The sequence below is a fragment of the Carcharodon carcharias genome, chromosome 15 (assembly GCF_017639515.1).
Source record: "Carcharodon carcharias isolate sCarCar2 chromosome 15, sCarCar2.pri, whole genome shotgun sequence".
Classification (NCBI taxonomy): Eukaryota; Metazoa; Chordata; class Chondrichthyes; order Lamniformes; family Lamnidae; genus Carcharodon; species Carcharodon carcharias.
The window spans coordinates 106,169,968-106,185,962 of NC_054481.1; the positions used below are offsets into that span (position 1 = coordinate 106,169,968).

At 44.0% G+C, this 15,995-nt stretch overlaps 1 protein-coding gene across 3 annotated transcripts in view; it reads right to left on the reverse strand.

Moving 5' to 3' along the window:
* fbxo42 (F-box protein 42) overlaps positions 1 to 9,338 on the reverse strand; it is a 33,756-nt gene extending 24,418 nt beyond the window's left edge. The window contains exons 1-3 of one of the 3 annotated variants that reach the window (XM_041205840.1): positions 9,181 to 9,257; positions 6,671 to 6,832; positions 746 to 1,003 (exon numbers count right to left, since the gene is read on the reverse strand). In XM_041205840.1, the coding sequence (XP_041061774.1) occupies positions 746 to 992 (247 nt within the window). In that variant the 5' untranslated portion in view covers positions 993 to 1,003; positions 6,671 to 6,832; positions 9,181 to 9,257. The other 2 variants (XM_041205841.1, XM_041205839.1) reach the window with 2 other exon arrangements.
* Between the last annotated feature and the right edge of the window lie 6,657 nt (positions 9,339 to 15,995).

The following is a 15,995-nucleotide window of genomic DNA, read 5'->3' on the forward strand; positions in this document are numbered from 1 at the left end:
AGTGTGGAGTGATACATTTTGGTAGGGAGAACAAGGAGATGCAATATAAATAAGGGGTATAATTCTAAAGGGAGTGCAGGAACAGAGACTCCTGGGGTATGTGTGTACAATCATTGAAGGTGGCATGGCAGGTTGAGAAAGCAACTAAAAAGGCAAATGTGATTCTGAGCTTTATAAATAAAGGCACAGAGTACAAAAGCAAGGAAGCTATGATGAATCTTCATAAAACAATTCTGGGCACCACATTTTAGGAACTGTATGGAGACTTTAGAGAGGGTGCGGAAAAGATTTAAGAGAATGGTTCCAGGAATGATGGACTTCAGTTATGCAGATAGATTGGAGAGTCTAGGGATTTTCCCTTAGAGAAGGCTGAGAGGAAATTTGATAGAGGACATCAGTTGAATGGCAAAAGAACCAACAGCAACATGAGGAAGAACATTCTTCCAAAGTGAGTGGTTAGGATCTGGAATGCATTGCCTGAGAATCTGGTGGACACAGATTCAATTGTGCCTTTCAAAGGGAATTGGATAAGCATCTGAAGAGAAAATAAATTGCAGAGACATGAGGAAATCGCAGCAGAATGGGATTATCTGAGTTGCTCTTGCAGACAGCCAGCACGAACACAATGTGCCATCTCACCTCCTTCTGAGCTGCAACCATTCTATGATTCAAATTAACTTTTTGGCCATAGTTCCAGATCTCTATCTTACGCCAAAAACATTTTACCCTGAACCACATTGCATACCTTTAATGAGTCGATACCACTGTTTGCAAACTAGAGCAGCTGTTTTATGCTCCTGATATGGAGATAAGAAAGACAAGATGTATTCCAGCACCTCCTCAGGCAACTCTAACATTGAGCGGTTATGTCTCATTTCCTCAACTTCCAATTCAACATGAGGCTCTTCATCCTGCTCCATGGGCCCATCCAATACTTCTTCTGTGTCCATGGCAATAAAACTGTCATCCTCGCTGTCTGACGAGCTGGCCATCGCATGCCACTCTATATTACAAATGAGAAAGACTTGTTCAAAGGTGGGCTGAAATTGTTGCAATTCTCAGATATATTATGTGCAAGGCAAAAGAATAAAAAATTAACTCAATGCTCATATCAATAATATTAACCAGATGTTGGCGGTACGAGAATGCTGGGGCACTATTGTCAGGCTCGCCGTGTTTTCTCTTCACTCTTCACACAGCTTGTGGACTTCAATGGTGATTCCATAATACATATCAGAATATAATCTATTCCTGGTACAGGAATCTGTAACTTCACAAACGCAGGAGATACCTCTGCAAGATTCTATATCCATTGTTTCTTGTATTAAACCAGCAAAACATTTCCCTTAGAAATCTGATGGGACTTTAAAGTTTCTTTTATGGGCATATTATCAGCACCTCAGGATTTAGTAGCAGCCATAATGTACTTGAAGTAGATGTGAAGTCAGGTATAGCAGCAATCACTGCTAGGTTGGGGGATGTTCTTTCGGGAAAATGAAAAAATAAAGGATGAAGCACACAGGCAAAGACTTATAGTCAAGTCAACATGTTTACGGAGCTCGCTCATCCAAATACTGCAATCAAATGGAGGGTCCTCGGATTATCTAACATGTCCTCTGGCCATTTGGGGAACACCAAGTGGTTATGAATTTTTGGAAGAGGTCCTTGTTTTGACCCTTTTACTATCCAAAACTTGATCAGTGCAATTTACTCAATAATACACATATCTCATTCATGTTGTCATAAGACATTTTAATGTACTAACATCAATGCAGTACAGCAAACATTACACTTAACATGACACTGTAAAGTTGCGATAAGCATCTCATGTGATGCTCTTAACTCATCTTCTCAAATTACTTCCACCGCTAACACCAATCGCAATGACATATCTAAACTCACCAGTGTTTCACCCCAGTGTCATTCAGCTCAAAATGCTCTCTCCACAAAGCCCTGATTTAGGAGGACAAAATCTAATACTACTCTGCTGGATGTTTTTCACAATTCAACATTGCTAACACAGAATGCTTGGTGTTTGCCTTCATAACAAGCACTGCATTTTGAAGGTCTACATACAAGAAACAGCAACACTTCCCACGCTTAGTCAATACTGCTACAAATTTAGCAAGGTCAAAAGGCTGTGTGTAAAATCTCTCAATTCCTATGGCCCACTACATGAAGGCATATTGGTAATCGGGTTTAAGAACAAAATGGTGTCAATAGTGAACCATATAAAAACCAGATGGATTTCTAACCATGTTTAAAAGAACAAAATCTCTCCATAGCTCTGTAATCTCTGTGGCAGTATTGTATCAGAACTGAACTACCTGCCCAGTCTCTGCAAAAAACTGTGCTCCCAGGAACAAAGGAAACATATTTTTGGTTTGCTTTACACTGTTAGCTGTTTCTAAATTTTTTTAAAAAGTCACATTTAAAAAAAAAAATAACCTGGACTTGATGTTCTTAATTTCAGATACATATAGCAGCAAAGTAAAACCCATTGCTCATTAGATTTATTGCTTCCACAGGTTATATTATCAAGAAAAACTCCAGAATTGTCATTCGACAACCCCATTATTCAACCCCAGCCTGCTTCATCGGTGACTTCCCCTTCCTAGAAACAGAGGAACCATTACTTCTATGAATTATCAGATTATACCCTCTACCCCTTTCATCCTAACATTTCAACAACTTTTTTAAGGTTGTGCTTGGAGACTGATGGGCCTGAATATTCAAATCAAGTCGCCTATGGAACAAAGGAATAGGAGTAGGATATCCAGTCCTCCAAGCTTGTCTCATCAATTAAATTAAGGCTGATCTGTGCTTCAACTACATGCTCCCACTTTTGTTCCACATCTCCTGATTCTCTTACCTAACAAAAATCTGAGTCTTGGACCCAACATGCAGAACCTTAGGCTGTTGGGTGGGGGGAGGGGGTATGCATGTGGGGTACTATTCCAGATTTCCACCAACCTGTGTGGAAAAGCAATTCTTGTTTTATCCCTAAATGACCTAGATTTAATTTTAAGATTATGTCCTCTTGATCTGGATTTCTTTTGCCAGAACAAATCTTGTCTCTGTATCTACCCTATTAAATCCCTCAATCATTTTAAAAACCTCAATTAGATCATCTTCAAATTTCTAAACTCAACGGAATAGAAGCTATGTTTACATGCAATATGTCTCCAGTATTTAAACTCCAGCATAATTCCAGTGAATCTGCACCAAGACTAATGTATCTCTGCAGAGGTTCACTGCCTAAATCTGAAAGCATTGATGTACTTGGGATCTGACCATGGCTCTGTGCAATTAAAGCATCGCTTCCTCATTTTTGAAATCTGAGTTTATTGAAATAAAGGCCAACATTCCATTAGCCTTTTTGATTATTTTGTACCTGTAGCTTTTAGTGATCGATTTGGCCAAACAGTTTATGTGGTACAAAACAACATGTTATAAAGTGGTAGGATCTACACTGTACTGTACAAACTGCTTCTTGTGCAATGCTCAATTCATCACATTGAACTATTTCCAGCATCTGGGGGAGATCTTTAACAGCCAGAATATCGCCCTAATGTCATACAGCTCAAAAAGCACTTTCCGAACACAACCCACATTTGGAAAGCCTTAAACTAGAATTGTGTGGCTGGGTGTCTTTTCACAGTTCAAGTGGACATAATATGAAAGTTTCATACGCCCACTATCATGCACTACTGAAGTCCTAGTAACAACATTGCAATGTACAGTCACTTCCACAATTACACAGTTTGAAAAGTACCCTTACTGTACAGACTCAGCTCCAATAACCACATATCAACAGTAATGATAATTGAACATTCCAAAGATACACTCTACTGATGCTGAGCTGGTTGATTCAAAGCAAGCTCCTTGATCTGCATTCCCAATCAGCCCAGCACTTTTTCTAACAGAACGGAAATAGGCAACCACATTCATCTTTTTCAGTTGAAACAATGACATTTTCAAACCTTTTCTCGAGGTAAATTAAAATTACTTTCAGTGCAGTTTGTACTAAACTCTTTATTTGTAAACCACCTTTTCAGGATAGAAAATAAATTTCCATTGAACAGGACAGATTCAGTTCCATTGTTAAAAATCATGTGAGATTTGGCCATTCACCTCGAGCATTCCAGGTTATGCTGAAACTGAAAAGATCCACTCCACCCATCCCCACAATAATTCAGAGACTAACAGAACCAAAATAAAGTCAAGATCTTCTGGCTACCTGTCCGATTCTCATTTTTAGTCCTCTGCACACACCTGAGAAATACAGTGACTCTCCACCCCTTAATCACATTACAGGTACAGTGATTTAATTTGTCCTCCTTATTCATATTACAAGGTATGTAGGAGCATCACATTTCTCATAAGTAGTTCTAGGCCAGCCATTCTTACTCAGTTTATAGGGTGGAGGTACAATGTTGCACCTCTTCCTTACCCATATAAAGCCGTACAAGAATTATGCTGGTCCTCTTGCATATTATGGGATACAAAGGTCATACAGCTACTGTATTCACATTACAGAGTTCAAGAGAATATTCCACTTCTCTTTACCCATATCACAGTTTGGGATAATATTCCCCTCTTTAATTCCCTGCCCAGTGGTTCTAGATCCAGCTCCATGTATCAGCAATTGGGGCAGAGGGGCTCTCGCTACAGGTGCATTTTACACCTGACCCTGGACCCAGATCCTCCAAGACTGCCACTGGCATGTGACCAATTCACTCCACTGGGTTCCAGGGAGTCTTCCCAATACAAAGGGCCGGATGCCGACCCAATGCACCCGGGACCCATGGTGAGCAACCTGCTGAGCCCTGCTTGGCTGGGGTCGGCTCCACTGGCAGTGGTGACGGAGCTCACACCAAGGTGGGCGCCACCCTGCCCACAGGCCCCGGGGGGTGCTGGCACCCCACTACCGGGGCCCAGCTTTACCACCACCACCTCCCCCCCTCCCCCCCCTCTCAAAGCTATGTGGATGCCACGCCAAGGGCCTCACCCACTCACCGGCCTAGCTCGCTTCCCCTTTGCCCGCCGCCTTGTGCCGGCTCGCCGTGCGCTCAAGGCCGCTGCTTGTGTGAGTGAAGCCCGTGGCTCTCACGCCTCCCGCTCTCAGTCGCTCCGATCCGCCATCGCCGCCATCTTCCGCCAGGAGCGACAGCGCCGCAACGGCGGCGCGCACGCACTCAGGGCGTCACAGCTGCTCACGTACCCCCCCTGGCGGCAACGTCACGCTGCGGCAGCTCCAGTGCCTGCTGAGCCTGGGCAGCTGGACAAGAAGCTAATGTTGCTGCTGCCCTATCCTAGAGCTGCCAAAAGCCCTCACTCATACAATCTTTGTACTGCATGTATATCAATCACATGATATAAATGGTAACAGTACCATCGTTTGATTATGTTACTTGGACTGGCAATACACATTAGAAGAATATTGGACTCGAAATATTAACTCTGTTTCTCTCTCCACAGATGCTGCCAGGTCTGCTGAGTTTTTCCAGCACTTATTATTATTGGCAATCCACATTCCTGGTCTAACGATCCAGGGACATGAGTTCAAATTCCACTGGGGGGATTTTAATCCAGTTCATTAAATAAATGTGCATTTAAAAAGCTAGGCTCAGTAAAGGTGACCAGACTGTGGTAAGAATCCATCTGGTTCTGATGCTGGGAGGATGTTTCCCCTCGTGGGATAATCCAGAACTAGAGGGCACACTTTCAAAATAAGGTGTCTCCCACTTTAGAAGGAGATGAAGAGAAATTTTTTCTCTCAGGGGGTCATTAATCTTTGGAATTCTCTAGCCACAAGAACAGTGGAGGCTGGTTCATTGAGTATAGTCAAGGCTTAGGCAGATTTTTGATCTACAAAGAAATCAAGTGTTATGAGGGGCGGGCAGGAAAGTGAAGTTAAAGCCACAATCCATCAGGCGGAACAGTCTCAAGGGGCCAAATGGCCTGCTCTTGCTCCTGTTCTTATGTTCACTAATGCCGCCTAGAGAAGAGAATCGGTTATCTTTACCCAGACTGGCCAATATGTAACTTCAGACACACAGCAATACGGTTAACTCCTAACTTCCTTCTGAAATAGCCTAGCAAGCCATTCAGTTGTACTAAACCGCTACAACAAACTATACTAGGAGTAAAAGCGCATGGAGTACCTGGCAACGACCTAGGCACTGGTTTTGGACTTGACAAAGGTACATCCGGTCCGCCAGAAGGAAAGTCCTCCTCATTAACATATGGGGATTTGTGCCAAAATTGGAAGAGTTGCCTCACAGACTGGTCAAGCGACAGCCTGACACAGTCATACTCACAGAATTATATTTTTCAGCCAATATCCTGGACTCCTCCATCCCCATCCCTGGGTATGTCCTCTTCAACCAGCAGTGTGGAGCAAATGTATTCAGCACTGCAACTGGGATGTTGTCAAGGTCCCACAGTCTTTGCTGTATCCCATGCTCTCAGCCATTACTTAATATTACAATGGTACACATTTGGGAGGAAATGGCACTGGAAGTTCTCACCACTGACTTTAGACTCCATGAAATTTCATGACAAAAGCAAGATAAATCTAATCTGACCAATTACTGCCTCATCAGCCTACTCTCAATCATTAGCAAAGCGATGAAAGGGATCATTGACAGTGCAGTCAAGTACTCACTAATAACCTGTGCATTAATGCTCAGCTTGGGTTCTGCTAGGACCACTTGGTTCCAGATCTCATTACACCTTGGTCCAAAAATGGTCAAAATAGCTGAATTCCAGTAGTCAGATGAGGGCAATCACCCTTGACATCAAAGTAGCAAAGTAGCATCAAAGAGACCTAGTAAAATTGAAATCAATAGGAATCAGAGGGAAAACTCTCCACTGGTTAGAGTCATACCTAGCACAAAGTAACATGATTTTGTTGTTGGATTCCAATCATCTCACCCCCAGGACAATCCTGCAGGAGCTCCTCAGCACCTTGTGCTAGTCCCAATCATACAAACATATGAAGTAGGAGCAGAAGTGTGCCATTTGGGCCCCAAGCTTGCTCTGCATTTCAATAAGATCATGGCTGATCTGTTTGTGTTTCCAATTCCATATTCTTATCCACTCCAATAACCTTTGATTCCCTTGCCTAACTGGAATCTATTTAACTCTGCCTTAAAAATATTCAATGACCCCGCCTCCACCACCTTCAGAGGCAGAGAGTTCCAAAGTCGCACAGCCCTCAGAGAAAAAAAATTCTCCTAAAAGGGCAACCCCTAATTTTAAAACAGTACCCCCTAGTTCTGGACTCACCCACAAGAGGAAACATCCTTTCCACATCCACCTTGTCAATACCATTCAAGATCTTGTATACCTCAATCAAGCTACCCCTCACTCATCTAAACTCCAGTGGAAAGAAGCCCAGAGTGTCCAACCTTTCCTCATAAGACAACCTGCTGATACCAAGTATCAATGTAGTAAACCTCCTCTGAACTACCTTCAGCGCTTTTACATCCATCCTTAAATAAGGAGATGAAAACTGCACACAATATTTGAGGTGTAGTCTCACCAATGCCCTGTATAACTGAAGCATAACATTCTTACTTTTATGTTCAATTCCTCTTGCAATAAAGGGCAGCATTCCATTAGCCTTAATTACTTGCTGTACCTGCATACTAACTTTCTGTCACTCATGCACTAGAACACCTAGATCTCTCTGCAATTCAGAATTCTGCAGTCATTGTCCATTTAAGTGATATTCTGCTTTTTTATTCTTCCTGCCAAAGTGAACATCTTTACATTTTCCTATATTATGCTCCATCTGTCAGATCTTTTGCCCACTCAACCTATCTACATCCGTCTGCAAGCTCCTTATGTCCTCTTCACAACATACTTTCCTACCTATCTTTGTGTCATCTGCAAATTTAGCTACCATACCTTCACTCTCCTCACCTATGTTATTGATATAAATTTTAAAATGTTTAGGCCCCAGCACAGACCCCTGCAGGACTCCATTCATCACATCCTGCCAATCAGAAAAAGACCCATTTATGCAGTTATGTTTTCTGCCAGCCAGCCAATCTTCTATCCAAGCTAATATGTTACCTCCTACACCATGAACTTTTTATTTTCCGCAATAACCTTTCATGTGGCACCTTATCAAATGCCTTCTGGAAATCCAAGCACAGCAGGTCTACAGGCTCCCCTTTAACCACAGAACATGTTACTCCTTCAAAAAACTCCAGTAAATTGGTTAAACATGATTTTCCTTTCACATGGCCATGCTGCCTCTTCCCAATTACCTTGAGTTTCTCTAAGTGCCCAGCTATAACCTCCTTAATGATCAATCCAAAACCTTTCCCATGACAGACATCAAGCTAACTAGACTATAGTTTCCTGTTTTCTGCCTCCCTTCCTTCTTGAAAGAGGGGTTACATTTGTTACTTTCCAGTCTGATGGAACCTTTCCAGAATCTAGCAAATTTTGGAAAATTAACACTGGCGCATCTACTACCTCATTAGCCACCTCTTTTAAGACCCTAGGATGAAGTCCATCAGAACCCGGAGACTTGTCAGCCTGCAGCTCAGTACCACTTCCCTTTCTGATTTTTGTGTCCTCTATAGTAAATACAGAAGCAAAATATTTGTTCATTTCATCTGCCATTTCCTAATGATCTACTTTTAACTCCCCACTTTCACTCTCTAGAGGACCAACACTCACTTTACTCACTCTTTTCCTTTTTAAATGCCTGTAGAAACTCTTGCTATCCATTTTTACATGTCTAACTAGTTTCCTCTCATACTCTAATTTCTATCTTCTGATTAACCTTTTAGTCATTCTCGGCCATTCTTTATATTCTGACCAATCACCTGACATGCCACTCATCTTTGTGCAGTTATATGTTTTTTTGTTAAGTTTGAGGCTTTCCTCAATTTTTTTAGTATGGTTGGTCCTTCCCTTAGAATTTTTCTTTATAGTAGGAATATACTTATTCTGAGTACTCTGAAATATCCCCTTAAATGTCTGCCACTACTTCTCTAATAATCTATCTCCTAGCCTGGTATCCCAGTTCACTTCAGCTAGTTCAGCTTTCATGCCCAAATAGTTGCCCTTATTTAAGTTTAGAATACAAGTCTTAGACCCCCCTCTTCTCCCTTTCAAACTGAACCTAAAATTCAATCATACTATGGTCACTGCTACCTAAGGGTGCCTTCACTCTAAGGTCATTAATTAATCCTGTCACATCACACAATCATCTTCGTCTGTGTCATCGATGACATCACCTCCATCATGTCAGAAGTGAAAATGTTCGCTGATGATTGCATATGTCCAGGTCCATCCACAACTCTTCGTGCAGGAAGACCTGTATAACATAAACAAAAACAGAATTACCTGGAAAAACTCAGCAGGTCTGGCAGCATCGGCGGAGAAGAAAAGAGTTGACGTTTCGAGTCCTCATGACCCTTCGACAGAACTTGAGTTCGAGTCCAAGAAAGAGTTGAAATATAACCTGGTTTAAGGTGTGTGTGTGGGGGGGCGGAGAGAGAGAGAGAGAGGTGGGGGGGGGGTGGTGTGGTTGTAGGGAAAAACAAGCAGTGATAGAAGCAGATCATCAAAAGATGTCAACAACAATGGTACAAAAGAACACATAGGTGTTAAAGTTAAAGTTGGTGATATTATCTAAACGAATGTGCTAATTAAGAATGGATGGTAGGGCACTCAAGGTATAGCTCTAGTGGGGGTATTTTTTTTTAAAAAATAATGGAAATAGGTGGGAAAAGGAAAATCTTTATAATTTATTGGAAAAAAAAGGAAGGGGGAAACAGAAAGGAGGTGGGGATGGGGGAGGGAGCTCACGACCTAAAGTTGTTGAATTCAATATTCAGTCCGGAAGGCTGTAAAGTGCCTAGTCGGAAGATGGGGTGTTGTTCCTCCAGTTTGCGTTGGGCTTCACTGGAACAATGCAGCAAGCCAAGGACAAACATGTGGGCAAGAGAGCAGGGTGGAGTGTTAAAATGGCAAGCGACAGGGAGGTTTGGGTCATTCTTGCGGACAGACCGCAGGTGTACTGCAAAGCGGTCGCCCAGTTTACGTTTGGTCTCTCCAATGTAGAGGAGACCACATTGGGAGCAACGAATGCAGTAGACTAAGTTGGGGGAAATGCAAGTGAAATGCTGCTTCACTTGAAAGGAGTGTTTGGGTCCTTGGACGGTGAGGAGAGAGGAAGTGAAGGGGCAGGTATTGCATCTTTTGCGTGGGCATGGGGTGGTGCCATAGGAGGGGATTGAGGAGTAGGGGGTGATGGAGGAGTGGACTAGGGTGTCCCAGAGGGACCGATCCCTACGGAATGCCGATGGGGGGGGGGTGAAGGGAAGATGTGTTTGGTGGTGGCATCATGCTGGAGTTGGCGGAAATGGCGGAGGATGATCCTTTGAATGCGGAGGCTGGTGGGGTGATAAGTGAGGACAAGGGGGACCCTATCATGTTTCTGGGAGGGAGGAGAAGGCGTGAGGGTGGATGCGCGGGGGATGATCCGGACACGGTTGAGGGCCCTGTCAACAACCGTGGGTGGAAAACCTCGGTTAAGGAAGAAGGAGGACATGTCAGAGGAACTGCTTTTGAAGGTAGCATCATCGGAACAGATGCGACGGAGGCGAAGGAACTGAGAGAATGGGATGGAGTCCTTACAGGCAGCAGGGTTTGAGGAGCTGTAGTCGAGATAGCTGTGGGAGTCGGTGGGTTTGTAATGGATATTGGTGGACAGTCTATCACCAGAGATTGAGACAGAGAGGTCAAGGAAGGGAAGGGAATTGTCAGAGATGGACCACGTGAAAATGATGGAGGGGTGGAGATCGGAAGCAAAATTAATAAATTTTTTCAAGTCCCGATGAGAGCATGAAGCGGCACTGAAGTAATCATCGATGTACCGGAGAAAGAGTTGTGGAAGGGGGCCGGAGTAGGACTGGAACAAGGAATGTTCCACATACCCCATAAAGAGACAGGCATAGCTGGGGCCCATGCGGGTACCCATAGCCACACCTTTTATTTGGAGGAAGTGAGAGGAGTTGAAGGAGAAATTGTTCAGTGTGAGAACAAGTTCAGCCAGACGGAGGAGAGTAGTGGTGGATGGGGATTGTTCGGGCCTCTGTTCGAGGAAGAAGCTAAGGGCCCTCAGACCATCCTGGTGGGGGATGGAGGTGTAGAGGGATTGGACGTCCATGGTGAAGAGGAAGCAGTTGGAGCCAGGGAACTGGAAATTGTTGATGTGACGTAAGGTGTCAGAGGAATCACGGATGTAGGTGGGAAGGGACTGGACAAGGGGAGAGAGAAGGGAGTCAAGATAACGAGAAATGAGTTCTGTGGGGCAGGAGCAAGCTGAGACGATCGGTCTACCGGGGCAGTTCTGTTTGTGGATTTTGGGTAGGAGATAGAAGCGGGCTGTCTGAGGTTGGGCGACTATCAGGTTGGAAGCTGTGGGAGGGAGATCCCCAGAGGAGATGAGGTCAGTGAAAGTCCTGGAAACAATGGCTTGATGTTCAGTGGTGGGGTCATAGTCCAAGGAGAGGTAGGAGGAAGTGTCTGTGAGTTGACGCTCAGCCTCCGCGAGGTAGAGGTCAGTGCGCCAGACAACAGCACCACCCTTGTCAGCGGGTTTGATGACAATGTCAGGGTTGGACCTGAGAGAATGGAGTGCAGTAAGTTCAGAGAGAGACAGGTTAGAATGGGTGAGAGGAGCAGAGAAATTGAGACGACTAATGTCGCGCCGACAGTTCTCAATGAAAAGATCAAGAGAAGGTAAGAATCCAGAGGGAGGGGTCCAGGTGGAGGGAGAATATTGGAGATGGGTAAAAGGATCCGTTGAACTGGGAGAGGACTCCTGCCCGAAGAAGTGAGCCCGGAGATGAAGACAGCGGAAGAAGAGTTCAGCATCATGCCAAGCCCGAAATTCATTGAGGTGAGGGCGTAAGGGTATGAAACTAAGTCCTTTGCTGAGCACTGAACGTTCAGCATCGGAGAGGGGAAGGTCAGGGGGTATAGTGAATAAACGGCTGGGGTTGGGATTGGAAGATGGGGTGGGGACGGAGGGACAGGCAGGGGTGGAGGGTCCTAGATGGGTGTTGGTGTCGATGAGTTGTTGGAGCTTGCGTTCCTTAGCACTTGAGAGAAAGAGAAAAAGTTTCTTGTTGAGGCGTCGGATGAGCCGAAGGATAAAATGAAACTGGGGGCACGCGCAGCTTTGAAAAAGGGTACGGCGGTGCTGCTGGAGGGAGAGGTCGAGTGTGTTCATATGGCGGCGCATGGCACTGAGTGTGGATTTCAGAATGTGACGGGAACAGCAGTCCGAGAAATGTTTTATGTCCTGGAGATACCTGTAATCCTGGGTGGGTTCGAAACATGAGGGGTGGAATTTCAGTTGAAATCCACGTGGGGTAAGTCGGAGATGGAGACAGTCACTGAGAAAGGAGATGTGGCTGTGAAAGCGGGTTTTAGTAAACACCTTGTCAAACACCAGGAGGGAAATGGAAAGCAAGGTGAGCAGGGCAAAAGAGGGATACGGAAATCTTGTCGCAGAGAGGAACAGAACTTCTTCAAGGAGGTAGGCATTTCTTGAAGAGCAGTGGCAGTCAATTAAACACAGAGACAAAAACAAAAAAACTGCGGATGCTGGAAATCCAAAACAAAAACAAAAACAGAATTACCTGGAAAAACTCAGCAGGTCTGGCATCATCGGTGGAGAAGAAAAGAGTTGACGTTTCGAGTCCTCATGACCCTTCGACAGAACTTGAGTTCGAGTCCAAGAAAGAGTTGAAATATAAGCTGGTTTAAGGTGTGTGTGTGGGGGGCGGAGAGAGAGAGAGAGGTGGGGGTGGGGTGTGGTTGTAGGGACAAACAAGCAGTGATAGAAGCAGATCATCAAAAGATGTCAACAACAATGGTACAAAAGAACACATAGGTTTTAAAGTTAAAGTTGGTGATATTATCTAAACGAATGTGTTAATTAAGAATGGATGGTAGGGCACTCAAGGTATAGCTCTAGTGGGGGTGTTTTTTTTTAAAAAATAATGGAAATAGGTGGGAAAAGGAAAATCTTTATAATTTATTGGAAAAAAAAGGAAGGGGGAAACAGAAAGGGGGTGGGAGCTCACGACCTAAAGTTGTTGAATTCAATATTCAGTCCGGAAGGCTGTAAAGTGCCTAGTCGGAAGATGAGGTATTGTTCCTCCAGTTTGCGTTGGGCTTCACTGGAACAATGCAGCAAGCCAAGGACAGACATGTGGGCAAGAGAGCAGGGTGGAGTGTTAAAATGGCAAGCGACAGGGAGGTTTGGGTCATTCTTCTGGAGGAACAACACCTCATCTTCCGACTAGGCACTTTACAGCCTTCCGGACTGAATATTGAATTCAACAACTTTAGGTCGTGAGTTCCCTCCCCCATCCCCACCCCCTTTCTGTTTCCCCCTTCCTTTTTTTTCCAATAAATTATAAAGATTTTCCTTTTCCCACCTATTTCCATTATTTTTAAAAAAAAACACCCCCACTAGAGCTATACTTTGAGTGCCCTACCATCCATTCTTAATTAGCACATTCGTTTAGATAATATCACCAACTTTAACTTTAACACCTATGTGTTCTTTTGTACCATTGTTGTTGACATCTTTTGATGATCTGCTTCTATCACTGCTTGTTTGTCCCTACAACCACACCACCCCCCCCCCTCTCTCTCTCTCTCTCTCTCCGCCCCCCACACACACACCTTAAACCAGCTTATATTTCAACTCTTTCTTGGACTCGAACGCAAGTTCTGTCGAAGGGTCATGAGGACTCGAAACGTCAACTCTTTTCTTCTCCGCCGATGCTGCCAGACCTGCTGAGTTTTTCCAGGTAATTCTGTTTTTGTTTTTGTTTTGGATTTCCAGCATCCGCAGTTTTTTTGTTTTTATCCCTGTATAACATATCAGCTTGGATTGATTAGTGGCAAGTAGCATTTGTGCTACACAAGTAGCAGGAAATGACTGTCTCCAACAAGAGGGAGTCTAGAACTGTCACAGAGAGTAGACCAGAAATGGGGTATTCAGTGGTAAGTGGCTCATCTTCTGACATCCAAAAGCCTTTCTACCATCTACAAGGCACAAGTCAGGATTGTGATGAAATACTGTCCTCTTCTCTAGATGAGTGCAGCTCCAACAACACTGAAGGAGCTTGACACCATCCAGGACAAAGCAGCCTGCTTGATTGGCTCGTCATTCACCACTGCAAATATTCACTCTAACCACTACTGGCGCACAGTGGCAACAGTGTGTACCCTCTAAAAGATGCACTGCAACAATTCGCCAAGGCTTTTTCGACAACACCGTCCAAATCTGCAACCTCTTCCACTTAGAAGACCAAGGGCAGCGTGCTCTTGGAATACCAGCACCTGCAAGTTCCCCTCCAAGCCACAAACCATCCGATCTTGGAACTGATGCTGTTCCTTCATCATCACTGGATCAAAATTCTGAGACTCCCTCCCTAACAGCACCATGGGAATACTTTTGCCACATGGGCTGAAGTGGATGAAGACAGCTCACCACCCCCTTTTCAAGGGCAATTAGGAATGGGCACTAAATTCTGGCCTAACCAGTGATACCCAATTAAATTGAAGCTACAAATTAAATTTTAAAAATTGAAGCTATGATATATTCTCTTTGATGAGCAAGTGCAGACACCCACCACCATATTAACAACAACTTGTATTTACATAGTATCTTTAACATAGTAAATTGTTCCAAGATGATTCCCAGGAATGTTATGAACCAAAACCTGACACTGAACCAGTTAAGCAGCTATTAGAGCAGATGGTCAAAAGTTTGGTAAAGCGTTGGATTTTAAACAGTTTCTTAAAGGAGGAAAGAGAGAACTGGAGACTTTTAGGGTGGGAATTCCAGATCTTAGGGCCTTGGCAGCTGAAGGCATGGGCGCCAATAGTGGAGCAATTAAAATCAGGGATGCTCAAGATGTCCGAAATGGAGAAGTGCAGATACCTTGGAGGATTGTGGGGCTGGAGGGGATTACACAGATAGGGAGGAATGAAGTAATGGAATACCGGCCATCTGAACGAGCAACTCACCTAGTTTCATTCCCCTGCCTTCTCCCAGTAATCCTGCACATTCTTCCTTTTCAGATAACAGTCTAATTCCCTTTTTAATGCTTCAGTTGAACCTGCCTCCACCACACTACTAGGCAGTGCATTCCAGACCTTAACCACTCGCTGCATAAATAAGTTCCTCCCATATCACTTTTGCTTCTATTACTAATTACTTAAATCTGTGCCCTCTCATTCTCAATCCTTCTATGAGTGGGAACAGGTTCTCCCCGTCTGCTCTGTCCAGACCTTTCGTGATTTTGAATACCTCTATCAAATCTCCTCTCAACCTTCTTTTCTTTAAGGAAAACAGCCTTAACTTTGCCAATCTATTAGCAACTGTGCCACAGAGACAGTTTATTTAGCTGCAATCTTGCTTTGCCAGCCATATTATCTAGGAATCAAGCTGACTTGCCTTACTTCTTGCCCACTCTCCTCTCCCACTGAAAGTGATAGTCTCTACATCATTGCAATGAATCTCCTTAAGACTGGGCCAGTGCTTGGAAATTGCAGCATACCTCCTGACAGCACTACTGTAACTTGCCCTTTATTGGACCAAATGGTCCACAAATTTCTAAACTACAAATCAAGTACAAAATTCAACTTCAGCAGGGGTGCAAAATGAGTTGTAGTGAAATAGCCCCCGATTATACACCCATACAAAATTGGGCAGGGTGTTTAACAGGTGATTAATCTGCTAGCGCCCATTCTGTCTCTCTTGTCTTTCGTCCAATATGATTAATTAATTTAGCGTGAAATGATTAGTGCTGTTCTCAATTAATTTTCCTTAGCAGCAAGTAAACCTGAGAAATGGACCCATGATTACACTTTGCTCGTCTGGTTTACATTTGACAAATGGCAACTACCACAAGTTGTGCTTGGCCTAAATGGCC